Below are 19816 nucleotides of genomic sequence, written 5' to 3'. Positions count from 1 at the left end.
GGTGGTGCCGGTTTGGACGGGGGCAGTTGATTTCCCCTCTGAATCTCCAGTGTTGTCGTGGTGCTTTGGCCAATCACGTTTCAAGATTGAGGCTCTAACACCGCGACAACTCAGCAGCAACAGGCGGCCTGTGTGGAAGTTGACAGCATGCCTCCAATTAAGAGAGTGGGTCCACCAAGACCCTGATGGCTGTCGCGAGCACAGACCAGCTTTGACCCTTCCATTTCCTCTGTACACGTACGCTCTTATCTTCTTATCTGTGCCTGCCGGAAATGCAGGGGCATCGCTCGGCAGCTGGTCCCGTCTTTCGTCTTGCTGGCTGTTGCGGCTCTTGCCGGCCGACAACCTTTGTGAGGATCCGATGGAAGCCATTCTTCAGATGGATGGGTCCCGTCTCTTCAGTTGTCTTTTTTGATATTTTGGAAACCGGCGATCCATGACATCTTTTGCATCCATCAGACTCCATCCACGTCCAACTTGTAACTTGTGTTTCAATGTTTTGCCCTCTGAAAGTCACGTCTTGATGGCGTCAACATTTCAAGTGCAATCCGAGCAAGCCAAGTTGTGCTTGACTTTTTCTCCATTCATTTCGATATCACTTCCGGGCAACTTGAAGATGAAGCTTTTCAACGATTGACACCAACACCATCATGAACAGACATTGCAGAGTTATCTGTCCCAAGTTGCTCTACCGAATTGATCTGCTATCAGCAGTCGTGTCAGGTGATCCTTCCTATCTATTCTTATGAGGACTTTATGCCATTGTGCAACATGTCCTTGGGCATCTCTGATATCGGAATATTCTCATCAAAGTCCTCTTGGAGTTGAACAATTGCAGCGCTATCAATCCTCCGGTCGGCCCGCAAAGCGTAATCCGTACCTTGGCGCGAACCGCTATGGATCCTGTCCCCTCCTGCCCTGCAGCTGTCAGTCCGACATCAAGCCATGTCAGCTCTTCTTTTTTTGTTCACCGGGGAATTGATAGAGTCAGCATCCTTCGTACCACAACAGCAATGAAACCTGAGAGTCCTGTAGATCTCACTGCCTGGTTTTGATAATACCTCAGTCCTCTTTTCTTTGTACATAACCCTCATCGCCTCTCCAAGAGCTAGCTTGACATCTCCAATTGATGATTGCAAACTCTTATCAATGAGACACTCTCGACACTGTATGGCTGAGGGGCATCCAGTCGTCGCTTAACCTCTTTAAGCTTAGCGCCACTCACTCTTTGCTAGGCCGGGCGGACCGTGTTATTCTCGGACCCCATTGCGCGACCCGGGGGGGGGTTCCCAAAGCTTGGCCTGTTTTTGGGCAGCTGCTAGGCCATGCTGGCCCTGAAATCGCTTCGTCTTGGCACGGGCCCTGGCTTTGGGGGCGCTGGAACTGCTGGGGGGAAGCTTCCCCCAACTGTTGGGAGAAATCCATCGCAGGGGCAAAGAGAGACCAGGAGCTGAGGGGACAGACGGGAGTGGTGATGGCCACCAGTGAGAGGTGTGATGCCACCGCAGTGGAGAGAAGCGAGAGGAAAAAAAAAAAAGTTCGAGTGTCGCCGATTGAAGTCCGGCTCCGTGTCCCGCTGCCCTGCCCGCTGTCAACTTTCTGTTGTGTGCCCGCCGTGCCCGCCCGCACTCCACGAAACAAACATTGGAACTGAATCCCGCGCAGTCACTTCTTTCCTCCAATCCATCCCATCCAACCTGCACTCTTCCCGTTCTTTTTCCACTCTTTTCCCGCAACACCTGACTCGCGCAGTCTTTGACTTACAGTACACCAGGCCACCCTTCATACCGCGAAGCATTGAGATCACTAGCTCTCTTGCTTAATTTGCTTGGCCTACGATCAATCCGTTCACCATCCCGGCCTCCGCAGCAAGCTTTCTCCAACCGCGTCCCTCTGCCCCCCGGCCTTTCCCCTCTCCAAGGTTCTGCCGCTGCCGCTTTGCTGTGTGCTGCTGCTGCTGCTGCTGCTGCTCCTCCTCCAGCTGTTTGGAATCCCCACATAAACATTCCATACTAGCAAACCCAACAATCACCATTCTCAAAACACCACAACCAACCCTCACACAACTCTCACCATGATCGTCCCCGTCCTCTCAAGGCAGGCTCTTCGCCATGCCAGCGTCGCCCGTGTCGCCCTCCCCAGCCTCACAAGATGGTACGCCTCGTACCCCCCTCACACCGTCGTCAAGATGCCTGCCCTCTCGCCCACCATGACGGCGGGCAATATTGGCGCATGGCAGAAGAAGCCTGGTGACTCGATCGAGCCCGGTGAGGTTCTCGTTGAGATCGAGACCGACAAGGCCCAGATGGATTTCGAGTTCCAGGAGGAGGGTGTGCTCGCCAAGATCCTCAGGGAGTCGGGCGAGAAGGACGTCGCCGTTGGCAATGTAAGTACCTTTCTCCCTCCAAAAGAAGCCACGAGTCATCATACCTGCCAAACTCCAGCCCTACTCCAACTCCATGACTCCATGCATCTCCCACCCCCGACCCTCTTCCCCACTCGATCCTGAATCCACTCTTATTCCATATGCCTCGTGCGCCTCGTGCCATGTACCTCGTCCATCCGTCGGGCTACATGTCATGCCTCGAAGGTCTACACGCCTCGCGTCACCTTAGCTTGTGTGCGCCTAATGTATACAAACAAATCCATGCTAACCATACCTCTTCCTCCTACTCTAGCCCATTGCCATTCTCGTCGAGGAGGGTACCGATGTCAGCGCCTTCAAGGACTTCACTCTCAAGGATGCCGGCGGCGAGACCTCCCCCGCTGTTCCCAAGGATGAGCCCAAGAACGAGAGCACCGCCAGCGCCCCGACTCCCGCTCCTACCCCCGCTCCCGAGCCCGAGAACACTGGCTTCAAGGGCCGTATCCAGACTGCCCTTGAGCGCGAGCCCAACGCCGTCCCTGCTGCCAAGAGACTCGCTCTCGAGAAGGGTGTCAACCTGAGCACCGTCAAGGGCTCCGGTCCCGGCGGCAAGATCACCGAGGAGGATGTCAAGAAGGCCGTCTCTGGCGCTCCCGCTGCTGGTGCCGCCGCTGCTCCTGCTGCCTACACCGATGTTCCCATCTCTGGCATGCGCAAGACCATTGCCGCCCGCCTGAAGGAGTCTGTCTCGGAGAACCCCCACTTCTACGTTTCCACCAACCTCTCCGTCAGCAAGCTCCTCAAGCTCCGCCAGGCGCTCAACAGCTCTGCTGAGGGCCGCTACAAGCTTTCCGTCAACGACTTCCTCATCAAGGCCATTGGCGTTGCTTCCAAGCGCGTCCCTACCGTCAACAGCTCGTGGCGCGAGGGTGTCATCCGCCAGTTCGAGACTGTCGACGTTTCCGTTGCTGTCGCCACCCCGAACGGCCTCATCACCCCCATCGTCAAGGGTGTTGAGGGCAAGGGTCTCGAGAGCATCTCGGCCGCCGTCAAGGAGCTTGCCAAGAAGGCTCGCGACAACAAGCTCAAGCCCGAGGAGTACCAGGGTGGCAGCATCTCCATCTCCAACATGGGCATGAACCCCGCCGTCCAGAGCTTCACCGCCATCATCAACCCTCCCCAGGCCGCCATCCTCGCCGTTGGCGCCACCCAGAAGGTTGCTGTCCCCGTTGAGAACGAGGATGGCACCACCGGTGTTGCTTGGGATGAGCAGATCATCGTCACTGCCAGCTTCGACCACAAGGTTGTTGATGGCGCTGTCGGTGCCGAGTGGATCCGCGAGTTGAAGAAGGTCATCGAGAACCCTCTCGAGCTCCTTCTTTAAGCGCGAATAGCACTTTGTTTTGGATGACGTTCAACGGAGTTACAAGGACCGAGCCGCTGCGAGATAGATAGCAGCCACTTGGCCTCAAGTTAACGGCAGGCAGGCGCATGAGATTTTATAGAAATGGTCAGGCAATGGATGGGTGGATGGGTGGATGGCAGGAAGAGAGATGGCGGCATGACATGTCAGTCAGTCAGTTGGCAAAAAAAGCGAGCTGGAGACTAAAAAGCTTTTGGGAGGTTCCATTCAGTGTCATGTTTGTGTTCTCTCTCAACCATCATATGTATAATGATTCGATCCCACTTTTAAGAAGCAAAACCTTGAGCATGAGGTGTGCGGGAAATACAGGAATTCTTTGTTCTTTTTTTGGCTTGTCAGAGTTGAGTTCATTCAAAACATCGCTTAGACGAGTCGGGGACTTTGGACATGGAGTTGGGGATGGCACCCCATCGTTCATGTCCAGTTGTGGCCAGGGCAGCAATTTTGGCAGACTTGTTGCTCGGCCGAGGAGACGGTATTTGGATATCAACACTATTTTAGTTGGGCATACCGAGGAAAGTTCTTCACTAGGGAGCATCACAAGTGTGATGTTAGGATCGTGGGCGGCGAACTGTTCGTTCCGAGGCATGGAAAAGCTCAGGCTTTCCAACTTCAGACCGAGGCAGCATGGTTAACCAAGTGGAAGCGATCGGATGAGATTGTTGTCTGCTCCTTCCTTCCTTGAGAGCATGGTGGGGTGTTGTCAAGCTGGAGATGGTTCCTGCCATCTTCTGATCATCACTCAAGACGGGAGGCAGTCATCACCGACATCTCAAAACACCTACTGCCCCGTTTGGGTTCTCCCTGCGCGATGGTCAATTTCTTCCTTCTTCCTCTTCTTCGCCTTCTCTTCAGCGTGTGATGTCCGTCTCCTTCATGGCTGCTCTGCTGCCTTTTCAGTGTCTTCCGTCTTAGTCTCCTTCGTTCTGCCTCATCATTGTTTGCCCATTTTTGTCATCCCCAATCTTGACTTGTTGGCCTTCTCCTTTCACGCCAACAGTTGCTCCTCTGCGCTTCCACCTCATTTTCTCCCTCAGGACGCCCGCTTCCTGGCGTTCTCATTCCTTGTTCTTCCTTCCTTCACCCTCCCGCCTTCTCCCAGCACCCTGATCGTCTCTTCAACCACGCGTTGCTCACCTTCTGTGTTGAGAGGTACCAATGTGAGCCCTGCCGATGCACTCCAACATTTTTCATCACACATGCCCCTTCCATGACGGCACTCCAGAGATCGCAGCAAGAAACAACAGAAGACACTTGATCTCAAAACAAATCATGGAGTCTACTTCCCTGCCGATCCCTGATCCCCAGGTGGCTCCAAGCCGCTGGCGTTTCTGATAGCAAGAAGTATGTTCTTGTGTCGAGGACTACTGACAGTGAATATCTGCCCTTTGCATCCACCCTTTGCATCGAACCCACCGTCTCTTTCAACAATAACATCATCCCTTGTCTGTTCCACGGAGTTATTTATTCTTGGACAATTGTCGCTCATACCTCTAAATCTGCTCGACTCAGCCCTGCAGCTCATCAGCATATTTTACCGTCGACCTGACTGCCAAGAAGCTTGCAGACCACAAACACGACGATCGCAGCGCCGTTTCCACTCATCCTGACTAGACAATACGATACAATACGGTACGACACGAACGACACGCTGGAGGCGAAGACGTCAAAGAATATCCGATTCTCAAAATGGCCAACGACCAAGAGAGCTGGACTGACAGTTCAAATACCCTTGGCGAGGGAAGTGGAGGTGGCGAAGATGCGGACGGGAACATATTAAGGGAGTTCGGTCTTCAAGTCCCTTCCGGAGAAGAGATCGATGAGAAGTAATGTTCACCCAAACCAACACAAGATTCGGACGAGTCATGTTCCTAGTCACAATGCTGTGAATGCTAACCCCAACGATATTCCCAGTCTCGTTCCATCGCCCGCTCAAGAAAGCTCACAAGCTCATAATCGCCCGATCGAACCGGAAGACGCTCCTGTCCATCATTATTCTCATACACAGCCTCATGCTTTCGGAACTTCTTACGACTTCTCCAATATCGGCCAACAGCATCAGACTGGGTATGAGAACTGGGGGTTCACACCGCATCCAGATATTTCGAACCATGACAACAACTGTGCTTTTGCACAATCCGCCTGACGACCACCAGGCTGTGCATCATGCCGGGGAGATAATATCAGCATCAGGGCCACCAGCACAGACGTATCAACAATCGTCACTTGTCGGACAACCAGCTCACTCGTATCAACAATCGTCACTTGCACAACCAGGTCCGTCTCATCAACAATCGCTTCCTGCCACTGAACAGCATATCCAACCTTATGGTTTATCCTCACCGGAGCTAGTTGATACTTTTCGAGACTACGATATGCCGAGCCATCCGGGACAGGTCACCCAAGCCGACACTCAGTTCCCGCCTATACGAGATCTCAGTGAAGGAAAATACGTCCATCAACACGAAGGCCATGTTGCAACACCTGTCCGTCGTTTCCATGCCCCGCAACAGATCGAATCTGATCCTATTTCAGCACAAGCTTAGGTGCGGCAATCAATGTCTACTTATATAAGGCTAAGAAATGAATACCAAAAATGGCCGCTGGAACTGAGACTTGAAGCGGCCAGGATGATAGAAAGTGGAATGCTTAATGGATGTAAGCTAGCGGATATATGCAGAGACTGTTCCGCTGAACTCGATATCGCGGTGCAAACAATACGGCGTTGGTGGGAAGAAGGCCGACACGATATTTGGTTCCAGGAACCAAAGTTGAACGTCATCAAGTACATACAAGACCTGAGGACGAGTCACGAAGACAAGCAAGGCAGCATCGCTGCTGCGGCTCATGAATTTGGCGAAAGTATTCACACAGTGACAGTGGTGGGGTGAGCGTGAAGTTCCCGGTTTAAGAGACGAGATCATTAGGTTCATAAAAGAAAGGCACCCCAAGCGTGGCCTTTACGTAGAGACTGCTATCTGTTTTGAGGTCCTCCCCATCAGAGTAAAGAGCTGGATGGCTTCAGAACAAAAGAGGGGGTCAATGGGGAGGAACAATGCCAAAGAGGAGGACGGGGGGCAGCTCCAGAGACTGCCCCAAAAAACGCACAACTTGAACTACCCAACTGACTCGGATGATGCAAAAAAAGACGAGGTTATTAGATTTCTACAAGAAAGGCTCGGCAAACGTGGCGTACTACGCAAGGCTGCCGAGCACTTTGGCATCCCGCTTGATACTGCAGTGAACTGGTGGAATTCTTGGAAAAGAAGTGCCGGAGGGGAGATGAATAATCCTTTACCAATAGGGAAGCGTGACATGGAGGATAACAATGGAGACAGGGAGGACAGTGAGCGCTTGGAGGGTATGGAGGGTAGGGATGACATTCAGGGCATGGAGGGCAATGAGGGCAATGAGGGCAATGAGGGCAATGAGGACAATGAGGGCACGGAGAGCAGTTATGACATGGAGGATCTACTGTACTGGCACGAAAAGCTCCAAAAATAGCGTGAACCTTCTTCGGTTGATGGCAATGTTGAGGGGCCTGGACCATCATCATCGCGTGAGCCGCCCGCCGGGTGAGCCTGAGCCAGACCCAGACCCAGAGCCCGGTGGTTACCAAGCACCTGCACCAGCTTCCAACTTGGGGTGAACTGCTCCATCATACCATCTGGGTATGTCAACTTGGTATATGTACATAGCTCGCCAAGCGCTCAGCCTTTCAAGCGCGGGAGATCAGATCAGATCGCATCAGATCATTCACATCAGCGGATTTTACCGAGAATTATTACCAAACTGAAGAATAAGAATGGATGGTGGGTTGTGGGTTGTGAAATGACAAGGCGCATATGGCCCTTGTAAGCTGAGGCCAGAGGCTGAGTGAGTGAGTAGGCAGAGGCTGAGTGAGGTATGCGAGGTATGCGAAGTATGAATGGTGATGTTCCAAGTTCCAACTTCTGGTTTCTAGTTTCTGGGTTCCGGTTCCAGCTGAACGGTCCAGACCGAACCACCATGTGTCTGTCGTGGCTTGTGACTGGAGTGAGTCTACATGCACCCCAGAGATGTAACACTACCTACCTTACCTAGGACAACGGTGTGAAACCCGTGGTGAAGTTTTGCTATCCGCAGTTCCCGCAGTTTTGCTGTCCGCAGTTTTGGTTGCTGCTCACAGTTCTCAAAGGATGATTCCCACGGCTGAAGTCCCACGTCGAAGTCCCACAGTCCCACGGATAAGCCACACCCGGTCTGTTGGTCGGTCAGCTACGAGGTATCAACGGTAACGGTGAGAACTAAGAAAACGCAACAACAAACAGAAACAATCTCTCATAGGGACATATTTCTCTGCAGTAGATGCAGACTGGACTGCAGTTCACCAACCACATGGCCACATGGCAATGCGCGGCGGCGGCGGGGTACAGTGGTCAACCCCATAAGTTCCATAACTCATGCACGTGCTGTGCAATCGGACATACACAATGGAACAAGCCCGGTTGAGGTAGGTAGGTGGGATTTGGGAGGAGGAGGTACGTTAGTACGTTGGTACGGTAGGTATAGCACGTGCGTAGGACTGTACCGGTAGGTAGGTTGAAATGGAGGCTGGGCCGCACGCGGCCGGACTTGAAAGTGGGGAAGTTACGGCTCGGTTGTTACGGCTCCCGTCGTACGGGCAAAATGGAGAACGGCGGGGGTGGAGATCGGAGATCGTCCCCGGAGGGAAGAAGAGTGGGGCTACGGTAAAGGGTGGGGCCCACGGTTCAGTGATCCGGATGGAAGTGAGATCTTGTTTGTTATCTCCGATCCGGGCTGGGCGGGCTGGGCGGGCCAAGGTCACTGTGGCTCAGGCTGCTCAGGTACGCGAGGGCGTGGCACGGGCTGTTGTTTGGGTTAATCGCCCGGAGTTTGCCAGCCAGGGCAGTTGGAGAAACTGCCCGATCAACTTTCAGAAGTTCATGGACTTCGGAGATAGAAGTAGAAGTGAGATTCCCCAGCAAAGTGTTCTACCTATCGTATGTCAAGGCGTACCCACCGTAGCTTAGCTAATAGGTTCATCAGCAGCCAAGGTATCTCCAGTGCAGACAGGTAAACGTGTACATGTACAGCGACTCCATACCTCTAGATGTCGGTGTTCGCACGCCGTTGCCCGCGTTGCCCGCGTTGCCCCCCGCTGTGGCATCGTATGTTAATAAACGGTTCTCTGCTGTGCTTGTTCCCTTTCATTTCCTTTCCTTCCGTCTTCTTCATGTTTCGTCGTGCTTCTGCGTCAGTTCCATCCACCCCGTCGGCTTCTTTTTACCCGTTTGTGAAGCAGAGTTGGGGAACAGACAGGATCTGTCAGCCTCACCAACGGGTAGATGTTTCTTGGTGGTTGCTCTGTGATTCTTTCGGTTTTGTTCCGTTTCGGCAGGGGGGTTGGTTCGTTACTAGGGCGAACCTAAGTGAGGGTCATCTGACCTCCGAAATCTCACTCAGCCGTTCCGCCCTACGCTGGAAATGTTCAAGTGTTTCTTTCGCCGGCGTCTAGGTATCTATCCGGTTTCCGGCTGCGGACATGGACTTCTCAGTTCTCAGCCATCCCAGGGGTTTTTTACGGATTTTGGAATTGGAGTTTTGGGGTTGGGGGTTTGATGTCGCCATGTCATTGTTAAGTTCCGTTCTCTTCTCTTATTCGAGGAAGCGGGCATGTGATTGGAGAGATATTGTTAAGGAAAGGAGATAAGCGAATCTTGGCAATCTTATCGCCTTGCCTGCCGGTAGAATCGGGCTCATCATTGGTCTGTGCTCTGTCAGCGCTCTCGGAAACTCCCGTCCGAACTTGGAACCTGAGAACTGAAATGCGAACTGTGATCGAATTCGGCTTTTACCACTTTCGACCGACTGCAGGGTAGACAAGTAGCAGACAAGCTCACAAGCATCACAAGGACATGGGTCGGGCCTTCGGCTTCTACGGAATGAGGGAGTGAGTGAACGGACGGAGCAATCTCCTCCCTCGTGTTCCCTGCTGTGCTAATGCTATGAGCTGTGAGCACCATGAGGGCGTAAGCACCGAACCCTCAGCCCCGGCCCTGCTGCAGAGAGGGGGAACGCGGAAAATGCGGAAAATATTGGGGGGAACGAGGGTGGTTACAGTGATGCAGTGATTGCGCTGCAGTGATTGCGCTGCAGTACAGTACGTACACTAGGTAGATGACACTTGATGGGAAATTGGACCCTGTTCTTTTCTTTGCTTTTTTTCTGCGATATTTTTTCTGGTGGGTTTTTTACCTTTCGTCTTGTTTTTTTTTCGGTTGCGTGAGTCTTTGTTCGTGCTTCAGTTGTGCTTGTTCAGTGATAGATGGCTTGATGGATTGAGCAATCTGGCGAGGATGATCCTGAGCCGGACAGTTCGCAACGTCGAGAGCGAGGGAGGTGCGAAATTCGGAGCCTGCAGTGGAAAGCGAGACAAGAAATGGAATCGATCCGATTGAAAGAAATTCAGTCCAAGTTTAAAAATAAAAAAGAGAAATAGGTGAGGTCACGTCACTGCCGCCCAGCATTACGTATTTGGCACAGCCTTTTCGGACTGTTGTCAGTTATCATTCTCGGGAGTCGGGAGCGAGTCGGGTTGTGGGTGGACTGAGTAGGTGGATTTCCCGGCGGGCGCATCGGAAACGACGGGTCCTGGCGGATTTCCCAGGCGGGTTTAAACGACAGGTTGGCGTGGCTCGGCACGGGCATAGCTTTCATCAGTCTACGGGCGATGGCGGAGATAACGAACCACGCACCACGGCAACAACCCAACGTGCAGGAATGGTTCGGAAATACCTAGAGAGTTGAAAGTTGAAATAAGTCGCTTGGCCAATAGGATGACGAGCAATTGGGATTTCATTGTGAAAAGAGAGTTTGTACGTAATGAGGCTCTCCCTCCTTTCCGTTGCGAAGGATTCCGTTTCAAATTCCACAGCAGTTCCAGTTCCGATTTCTGAGATCACAGTCTCCGCAATCGCATTCGGTTACCGGATAGGTAGACTTGAACCTGGAAGGAGTGCAGTGGTGGATGGTCCACTGTTGATGCGATCCAATGTGGTGTTCAGGTACCTGCTGCCTTGGAGATTGGCCCTACTTTGTGCGTCGGGGTAGAGCAACTGGAACTGGGGACGGGAGATTTGGATGCAAGTTGGAGAAGAGCTGAGCTGCCCGTGTCGGGTGTGCAACGGTTCCCTTGAGCAGATAAAATGTCTCCGACGGTCGGTAACAAGAAGCATCAATCGGAAGGCTTGCCAGAACATGATCTTACATTCTGTTCCTTATAAGATAAGATTCAACGTCGGACATGGGTGACTGAGACATGATGGCTTCCACCACCTACCTACCTACCTCCTGTACCTCGGGGCCATCTCAAAAGGGAAAAGGGTCGGTGATTAGCTGTTTAGGTGTGCCCGTGTGTCGGCTTTCAGCCCCCGCATTCCATAACAGTTTTCGGTCCCTACCCGCGCACCCCCGACGACCCGTTGTCCAATGTGTGTGTGTGTCTGACACGGGATGGATTGATGAGTGATGGGAGATGGCCCTCCATGACGGATATATCGCAGTCTTTGTAATCGGCTGTATTTATGTTGCACGGTACAAAGGTACGTCCCGCCAATATCCGGAACGGAGTTATCGCCAATCTACTGTACCTAGGTACATACAGTACACTACTGTACTGCCGTTGGTCGGGCTTTGGTCGCATCTGCTGCAGTGTACGTGGGAATGTGTGTAAGTCACCTCACACTCTACCTTACGGCGGGTGGCCTCTTTTCAGCCTGTCAGTGTCGAGAGTTCCGCCGGTTACATGGTCTGATCTAGTGCCAACCGAGATGATATTTAGGTAGGTAGGGAGGGAATGGACGGCCTTTGGATGTTCTTTCCTCATAATTTCCATGTAATTGGGAAAAGGGAGATTGCTGCGTGGGACAACACTCTGGCAAGTGTGAGTTGTACATAGCTGGAAAAAGTGGAAGTTGGTGTAGGTACACTGGGGGTATTGAGTACTTCAGGATTCATTAGAGCCATTTTTCGTTTCCCCTTCATCCTTTCCCGCTTTCATAATCCCTGCTCCTGATCATCTCTCTCGTCCCATACGATCCAACTTGTGACAAGGCTTACAACTAACTTCTCTCGGCTTTTATTTTAATTGACTTTTTGGCTATCCGTCTTTTCGTAGGGCTGCCATTTTTGTTTTACCGGGGGAGAACCTCAAGGCACGTCTAAAAGCATTGTTGACTTGTTTACTAACTCCGACCCCCCCGGCTGTCCTATGTCCCTGTTATTACTGAGACAAGAGGCAATACTCCATTTCCAAATAGTACCTCACTCATCCCGCCATCATCCGAACCCAGGGCCATCTTTCTGCAAATCGCTCCCCTTTCTCTCGGTCCCAGGTTACGTCTCGTCTCTCTTTCCTCCGAGATCCGACATCCGACGCCGTCGCACACTTCTCCCTCTTAGAGTCCGTGTCAATCCAGTCCAGTCTCGGTCATTACACTGGGACGCTGTACCCAGTCTCTAGCTCGTCTTCGCCAGTCCCGTACCCAGTCCCAGTTTCAGTCTCAGTCCCGGTTCCAATCAACAAGTCCATCGATCCATCCATCGATCCATCCATCGATCCAGGGCCATTCAGTGCCCAGTCGTCGCCAATCTCGGGTGCGTCTGTTCCTGGCAGACGGTCACTGCAAGTCTCCACCGTGGGAAGCTGCTGCTGATCATTGACACAATCCCTCAATCCAAGATTCACAAGATCCCGCCAACAACCAAGACGTGCGGTCGACTCGACTACCAAAGTCCTCCAGAGTTGTCCTTGTCTTTTTCCCAAGTCGATTGTTTGCGCATATTGAAGAGGCATCCAGCCAACCAGGCCTCCCTCTAGCAGCCATTTGCTCATTGGGACTGGCGACAGCGGGACCGGACTGGCCCGTGTGTCTGTGTGTCTCGGTAACAAGTGCAGCCATTGAGTGGGAGGGAAATCGTTAACAAGAGGCAATTGTTTTGTTGTTCGGAATTCGGATATGACAAACAAGTTCAACAACTGACAGACCCGGACTCAAAATGGCCGACCCGATGGATGGAATCGGATCCACATCACCGGCACCGGCACCGGCACTACCGGCGTCACAGCAGGGTCCATTGCCCTCAATTACTACCTTGATGCCGTTGCCGCCAATACCCGCCGTGTCAGCGCCGCCGCCGGCCCCGGCACCCAACAGCTTCAACCGTTCGTTAACACCGCCCGGACATTCCTTAACAGCAGCACACCCTATAACCGCCAGGGGCACTGCATTCCACGCCTCTTCAGCAACACCTCCGCCGCCACAACTCCCGCCTATTCCATCTTTCAACTACCAAAACCAGTATCCGCATCAGCATCAACAACCACCACATCAACAATCAACACCATGGCAACCGGCCCCGATATCCCGACTAACACCGACACGTCAAAGCCCCTACCGCCCGTCGTCGTCATCAGCACATACGCCGTCGCCCACTAGGCCAGCTTTTGCTGCTCTCAATCAACAACATCAACAACAACCACCCACGCTCCCCGGTCCAGCGGCCTTACTGAACAATTACAGCAACCCCTACATCCCCATCTCCAACGCACCCTCGCCGGCGCCCAGCATCCCGATCCTGTCATCCACCACTGTTCCATCCTCCGCCCGGCAAAAAGGGCCCCAGCAAGAACAGAAAGACCCGAATAAACAGACAAAACGGCGTAATCGCCCCGCTGTCTCATGCACAGCATGCAGGGCGCGCAAGATCAAATGCGACCAAGGGAGACCGTGCGAAAGTTGCGTCAAGTACAAGTTTCATAGAGGCAGATGCGAGTACGACCAGTCGAGATTACCCAAGGAGAAGTCCTGGTCTTGCAAAGCGACGCAGATAGAATCGAGAGAGGCTTCGCCAGAACGGGAGCCTACCTATTCAGCTGTGCCCCAGAACGGCAGAGGTACGCCAGATGGCATGGTGAACGAGGAAGGGGGGGCTTTCTTGACCGGCGCACGAAATGGTCACGATGCACGGTATCGCGAGCGCGACTACCCGGCGTCTGTTTATGCGGGCGCGTATCGCGGCAGGTCAACTAGTCCCCAGGTGCCGGCCTCTACGACCGAACCTGGACCATCGGCGGCTTTGAGTCCGATTTCTCATCCCCAACACTCGGGTGGTCCTCTTTCTCAAACTGAAGTGGGAATGTCGGAGAACGAGGCACTTAGGAGGGAGAACCTCATGTTGCGACAGAAGCTCGTGGAGAAACATCAACGCGTGGAGCAGCAGCAGCCACAACTACTATCACCAGGAACAAGACCGTTGCCAGAAATTGGACCTGGCTCTCAGACTGGCGCGCCCAAGACTGGCTGGCACGTCAACCAACTTGTGAGCGCCTCTCCAGCCCTCCTCTAGCACGTGCTTCTGCTTTACCACAATGACTTTCCAGACTGATATATATCGCTTGATACTCTAGTTTCCACTAGTTAGCCGGGCCAGCTACAAAGCCTTCGGAAGAAAGGACGACCAAAACACGGCCTGGTTCAACCTTAGAACATGCACCCACCTTGTCCGAAAACTCGAGGAATCGCAATCCCGAATCCTCGCCCCCCTTGACGTCGGCGACCTCGGCGGCGCCCTCCCCATGTCCTACCGCCAAGACGCCCAACGCCTAACCGAAGCCTATTTCCGCACTTTCGAGAGCGTCTACCGCATCCTGGACGTGCCCGACTTTTGGAAGCGGTTCAGAGAATACTTTGATGGCCAGCTTGACAAGCAATCCCAAAGAGCCTTCGTTATCCAGCTCCAGCTTTGCATGGCTATCGGGGCGGTATTTGAGGATGTTGGTGGTTTATTGCGGACGTGTCAGGAGAGATGGATCCAGGAAGGGCAGTCATGGCTTTCCCAATTCCCGTCGACGGAGCTGGCCTGTTTGCAGACCATGTGTCTTTTACACCTCGCCAAAGAGGTTTGTGGATTTGGCGGAGGTGCGGGTGAACTAACCTACATCTCGGCTGGTTCTCTCTTGCGAAAAGCATTGTGTCTAGGTCTTAACCTGGATCCCCACGCGTCAATGCCCATCTACCAAGCCGAACTGCGTCGACGATTATGGGCCACCGTCTTGGAAATGGTTGTCCAATCGAGCTTGGATACCGGCCTTCCACCGGGTATTTCCATCAACGACTTCGATACTAGCCCACCGGCGAACTATGACGACGAGCAGCTTGCCCTCCCGAACCCGGTTCCTCGTCCATCGAAAACATTCACGCAAACGACCGTCCTCCTTGCATTACACCGCTCGTTCCCTGTGCGGTTAACTATTGCTCAACACGTCGCCACGCTGCTCAACTGCTCCAAATCAAAGGTCCCGGTAGTCGAATCCGAACGAACGACAGCATTCCTCAACGTTGAACTGAAGGATAAACTGTATGAACTAAAGCGCACGCTTCAAACCGGCTATGACCGCGCCGGCATCTTGCCAGATCGGATCTCGATTTTCCAGCTAAAGATGGCGGAGATGTTGATTAATCGCTTCTTTTTGGGTTTGAACTTGGCTCTGGTAAAACCCTCCGACGTGGAAATACCAGAAGGGAGGAAAGATTGTGTCGGAGCAGCAATTTCAATCTGGAGGGATGTTGTTTCAGGTTTGGGCAACGCAAGAGAAGCAGGAAGGAGCTCTGGCGGAGGGGCGGCGCAACACCAAAACATGGACGACTTCACCAGTCTGCTGAGCCGCGGAAGCGGAATCTCCTACCACGCAACGGCTATGGTGGCTATTTTGACTCTGCTGATGCAGAAAAAGCGGGAGTTGGAGGAGGAGTGGCAGCAACGACAAGTCCGACGTGGTCACCAACATGCGCCGCTGCCTTCGATCAATCGCCATGGGCACCTTGACCACCGGGCATCGTCAACGGGCTCAGCTGGTTCGGATTCAAACTCCACAGCCTCAGCAAGCAACAAAAGCCGGGTAGAACAGGACGCGTTAGCAGAAGAAGCAGCAAGACGGGACGTACTAGACCTAATTCGTTATGCCGTCGACTGGACTTTTGGCAGAATCCAAACTGCGAACGTGGATACGGGGAGCAATGTTTGGATGCACTTGCTTTTCTCGGCGGCTCTGGAAGCGCTGATAGGTTTGCGGAGGAGGTTGGAGACGCAATTGCAGCAGCAGCAGAATGGGAGTTCGATGTCTCAGGTAGAGAGAAACTCGGAGGAAGAAGTGCAAGAACTGGAAGTACAAGTAACGAAACGCATTGTAAATGATTTGAAGAGGGTTGTTGAGGTCCTGACGAGGGTTCAACACGATGGCGATACTGCTGCGTTGGCGACCAGGGTCGCTAATGAAAGAAGCTTGGGGTTAGAGATGGGGGCAGAGAGGGGAGGTCATCCGGTAAGTCCTTTTTCTTTTGCGCCCCAATGTCCATTTACCCCCGTCCGCCCTTGTCGTTGACCGCTATGTCCCGCTGTCGACGTTGGTTGCTTATTGGTTCTTCATCCAGGTCATGCACTTCAGATCTGTCTTCGATCTAAGAAAATACGAAGGTCTATTCGTTCAAGAGTAGATGGACTAGACAACATGGAGGTTGCTGTACCGTTCGGTGGTGGAAGTTTGGCCTCGCAGCTTTAAGAGGCGGTTGAGAAAGCATTCCGGTCAAGCAGTCCGACAGTCCTCAAATACGCGCCCAGATTACGTTGATCGGGGTCTACCATAGGACCCTCATTATATGATATCATGTTGGGTGCTGAACGAAACGAATTGGGGGCGTGTAGAGTGTTGGAAGCGGTTTCAAATGTCCGGCACAAACCGGGCCAGTGTGAATTATTCTTCAAAGGATATAAACGCCGTTCGTGGGGTAGGAAGTAGAGAATACCGATGTGATGGTGAAAGCACAACATGGTGAAGAATCATGGTGTTCAGAGAAATGAGTGTGGTCAGAAGAGTTGAGTAACGAGGCAAATGCTGGTTAGGCGAGTGTGTGAATACCCGTAGGCAAAAGGGAATACAGGACGGGCCGTTGTTTGTGAGTTCGGTCGTTAAGTAGCCTTATATGGGTGGCTGCTGTCGATTATTCCTTGTATGATTTGACGCTCAGCCCTGATTATCACCAGGTGGTTAGTTGCTAGGATGCATGGGGAAACTAAATGCATTGACAGACGGCGTTTAGGATATATCTTCTTAGGGTATTTCTTCTTAGGGTATTTCTTCTTAGGGTATTTCTTCTTAGGGTATTCATAGACTTTGGGGACCAATGAGGACCTCGGTGGTTGCAGAGGCATGTCACATGAATAGAGGTGGTCGTTAGCTGTGGACGCATGAGATTTACCCTGGAACAACGAAATAAAAGAAATGAAGGTTATCCGTTCGAGAAAACTTCGACGCGTGGGAACTACCGGTGGTCCTCAGGTTGCGAATTGCCTCCTGACTTTTGCTCAACTGTGACTGAGTGAGCCACTGAGGGCCGTGGTAACTGGTAATACTTACTGCACATGGCCATTTTTGACTTTTTTGAGTTCTAGAAGTATGGCTGCCGAGCTACGACTACATATAGAGCCGCTTTGCCTGTTCTCAGTTCTCGCCTCTCTTCACATCACACACAACACCGGCCGGCATGGACAATCTTCGTAGGTACCTTACCTAGGTACCTTTCAGGTTGGGTTGCGTGCAAAAGTTCGAACTGTCTGTCTGTCTGTCAGTGTCGGCTCCTTACAAATTACTTGCAAATTATAAATATGACCGCTACAAGCGAAAAGGGGTACAGCACCACCACACCAATAAGGTAAAGTCTCTGTGGCTTTGAAAGAAAAGAAAAGGATACCCTAGAGGTAAGGTACCTTACTTACTTAGGTAATCAGGACCAGTCGAGTCGAGTCGAGTCAATTCAAGTGAGACTGTCAGACTGTCAGATTGTCAGACACGGAGTTGCTGTCGCTGCTGGTCCTCCATAGACTAGACTACAAAAGTGTTCTGTCTGCTTCTGGGGTTGTTATTATTATTATTAACTAAAGGTACCTCTAAGGGTGTATTAAAAAGGAAGGTTCCTTCCTGTCCGTGAGGTGACGTGGCGGTCTGGCCTGGCAGTTGACAGTTGACAGGGGACAGTTGACGGGCTTCTAAAGACTTGAGATTTGAGAGTTGAGACTTGACTGGCTTGACAGTTTGAGACTTGATAGTTGAGACGGGGTTGGGTTGACAGACAGTCTTCGTATTGATAATTAACGTTTTGATAGACTTCGTCTTGACAGACAGTCTTCGTCTTGACGGTCTTCGTCTTAACAGTCTTTCTCTTGCCAGTTTTCATCTCAACAGCTTTTGTCTTGACAGGCAGGCTTCATTCATCGACTTTGCGTGAATCGGAAACCTTTTGGAATAACTAATTACTCAATGTGATTGCATGGTTCGCGTGATTCGCGTCCTCCGCTCGAAGCCTCGAACTCAAACTTGAACTTGAACTCGAATTCGAATGCGTAATCTACAGTGGGTGACCAAAGAAAAAGAAAAAAAAGTACCATTTACCGTTTTCACGCCAAAACTCACACTCTCTAACTGGGCTTCTACCAAATACACCGCGTTATTGCAAAACATCAACCAAAATTATCGTACAGAGATTTTTATATGAAGATATTGCTCAAAGTAATCTGATAAAGTAACCTCAAAAGGGGCCTGAGATACAAAGTACCAAAAGCCTTGTTAAAAAAATGTTGGAACTGTTACCCACTACAATGCGCTATAAGTCCACTATAACCGAATTGACATCTCTGTCGGTTTTACTTTACACCCCATTTTCTCACCCACTTCTAACTCAAAATTATCATCCCTTGATTCATTTGAAGCTCATGACGGTTTCTTGGGGTTTTCCAAGTTGCATCTAATCTGCAAGTGTTTTGACTGAGAAACTGAGGAGTGGTTTTCTGAGATCTTGGTGTAATTTGCAGGCAAAAAAAAAACGTTGGGCGTTTTTCTTTTCGACCACCCACTGACCATAGAGCCCAACCCGACACGAGGTGATTGACGGTCCGCAGATCCGGGCCAGGCCAGGTTCTTTCTATTTCTGTTTCTGTTTCCGTATCTGTATTTTCCACCCCACCCGTGACCTCATTTCCAGTGAGGACTTAAAATCTTGAATTTTGAAATCTTGAAATCTTCAAGTGGCTGTTCAAGTTCGTGTCAGTCAGTTGTTGGGACTTGGGACTTGGGTAGGTTCCGAGGATGTGGGAGCTGTAGGAGGTATGCATGAACATGTCGATGCAGATATCTGTAGGTGAAGGTAGGTATGTGACGCAATACGATGTACGCCAGCGGAAAGAAAGCCACCAAAAAAAAAAAAAAAAAAAAAAAAGGGAAAAAGAGAGAAACAAGGCATGCCAAGCTGCCAGGTGGTTCTACCTCGTTCAACTGTTCAAGGCTCAACCGCTCAAGCAGCTTCGAAGATAAGCCAACTCACGCAGCTCGACTTGACTCAATTCAACCCAACTCAACTCGAGGTTGTCGAGGATGTTGAGCCGAGGTGCAACTTGCAACCTGCAACTGAACTCGAGGCGCTATCTCTGATGCTGCTTCCAAGTTCAAAGCACAGTGGCCCCAGTTGCTGTATATTCCATGCCCATGTGAAGTGACCACGTTACTGGGTTTTCTTTGAGGCTGCGGTAGCAGACCAGGCATGTAGGTATGCAGGTATGCAGATGCAGGTGCGGGATGTATGCACGCCAGCAAGGCGAAAAATATATATTGCCTCTTCCAAGTCCAAAGCTTGAGGGAGTCAGCGTTGCCTTGTCGTATGTAAGGCAGTTCATCTACCTTGAGTGTATCTGTTGCCACCGTGAAAGTCATTGTGATCTTGCCTATCTCACATACACTCGCATAGAAACCAAGTTACGAGCATGGATACAAGTACCACGGACATGGGCATATCTTGCTGCGTTGAGAAATCCAGTCACAAAACCAGTCAATAGCAAGGCTTACGAACACCCCAGACATGAACGTACCTGCGTTGACAAAAAGCCCGCCATGGACAGACACATATGTCTCAATAGAA

At 51.7% G+C, this 19816-nt stretch overlaps 3 protein-coding genes across 3 annotated transcripts; all 3 read left to right on the top strand.

The window, feature by feature from the left end:
* The first annotated feature begins 1525 nt into the window (after positions 1-1525).
* SMAC4_09047 (uncharacterized protein) lies at positions 1526-5121 on the top strand. Its single transcript, XM_003348963.2, has 2 exons — positions 1526-2386; positions 2679-5121. The coding sequence occupies exons 1-2, from the start codon at positions 2075-2077 to the stop codon at positions 3747-3749; spliced, it is 1383 nt and encodes a 460-aa protein (XP_003349011.1). The 5' UTR covers positions 1526-2074; the 3' UTR covers positions 3750-5121.
* A 1949-nt stretch (positions 5122-7070) lies between these two features.
* On the top strand, positions 7071-7292 carry SMAC4_09046 (uncharacterized protein; the record flags this gene model as incomplete). The annotated part of the gene is made up of 1 exon (XM_003348962.1): positions 7071-7292. The coding sequence occupies one exon, from the start codon at positions 7071-7073 to the stop codon at positions 7290-7292; it is 222 nt and encodes a 73-aa protein (XP_003349010.1).
* Positions 7293-10189: 2897 nt separating this feature from the next.
* SMAC4_09045 (uncharacterized protein) lies at positions 10190-17133 on the top strand. Its single transcript, XM_003348961.2, has 3 exons — positions 10190-14171; positions 14260-16173; positions 16283-17133. The coding sequence occupies exons 1-3, from the start codon at positions 12849-12851 to the stop codon at positions 16343-16345; spliced, it is 3300 nt and encodes a 1099-aa protein (XP_003349009.2). The 5' UTR covers positions 10190-12848; the 3' UTR covers positions 16346-17133.
* Positions 17134-19816: the final 2683 nt, after the last annotated feature.

The sequence above is a fragment of the Sordaria macrospora genome, chromosome 3 (genome assembly GCF_033870435.1).
Source record: "Sordaria macrospora chromosome 3, complete sequence".
Taxonomy (NCBI): Eukaryota; Fungi; Ascomycota; class Sordariomycetes; order Sordariales; family Sordariaceae; genus Sordaria; species Sordaria macrospora.
This window is presented reverse-complemented; position numbering and strand designations above follow the sequence as displayed.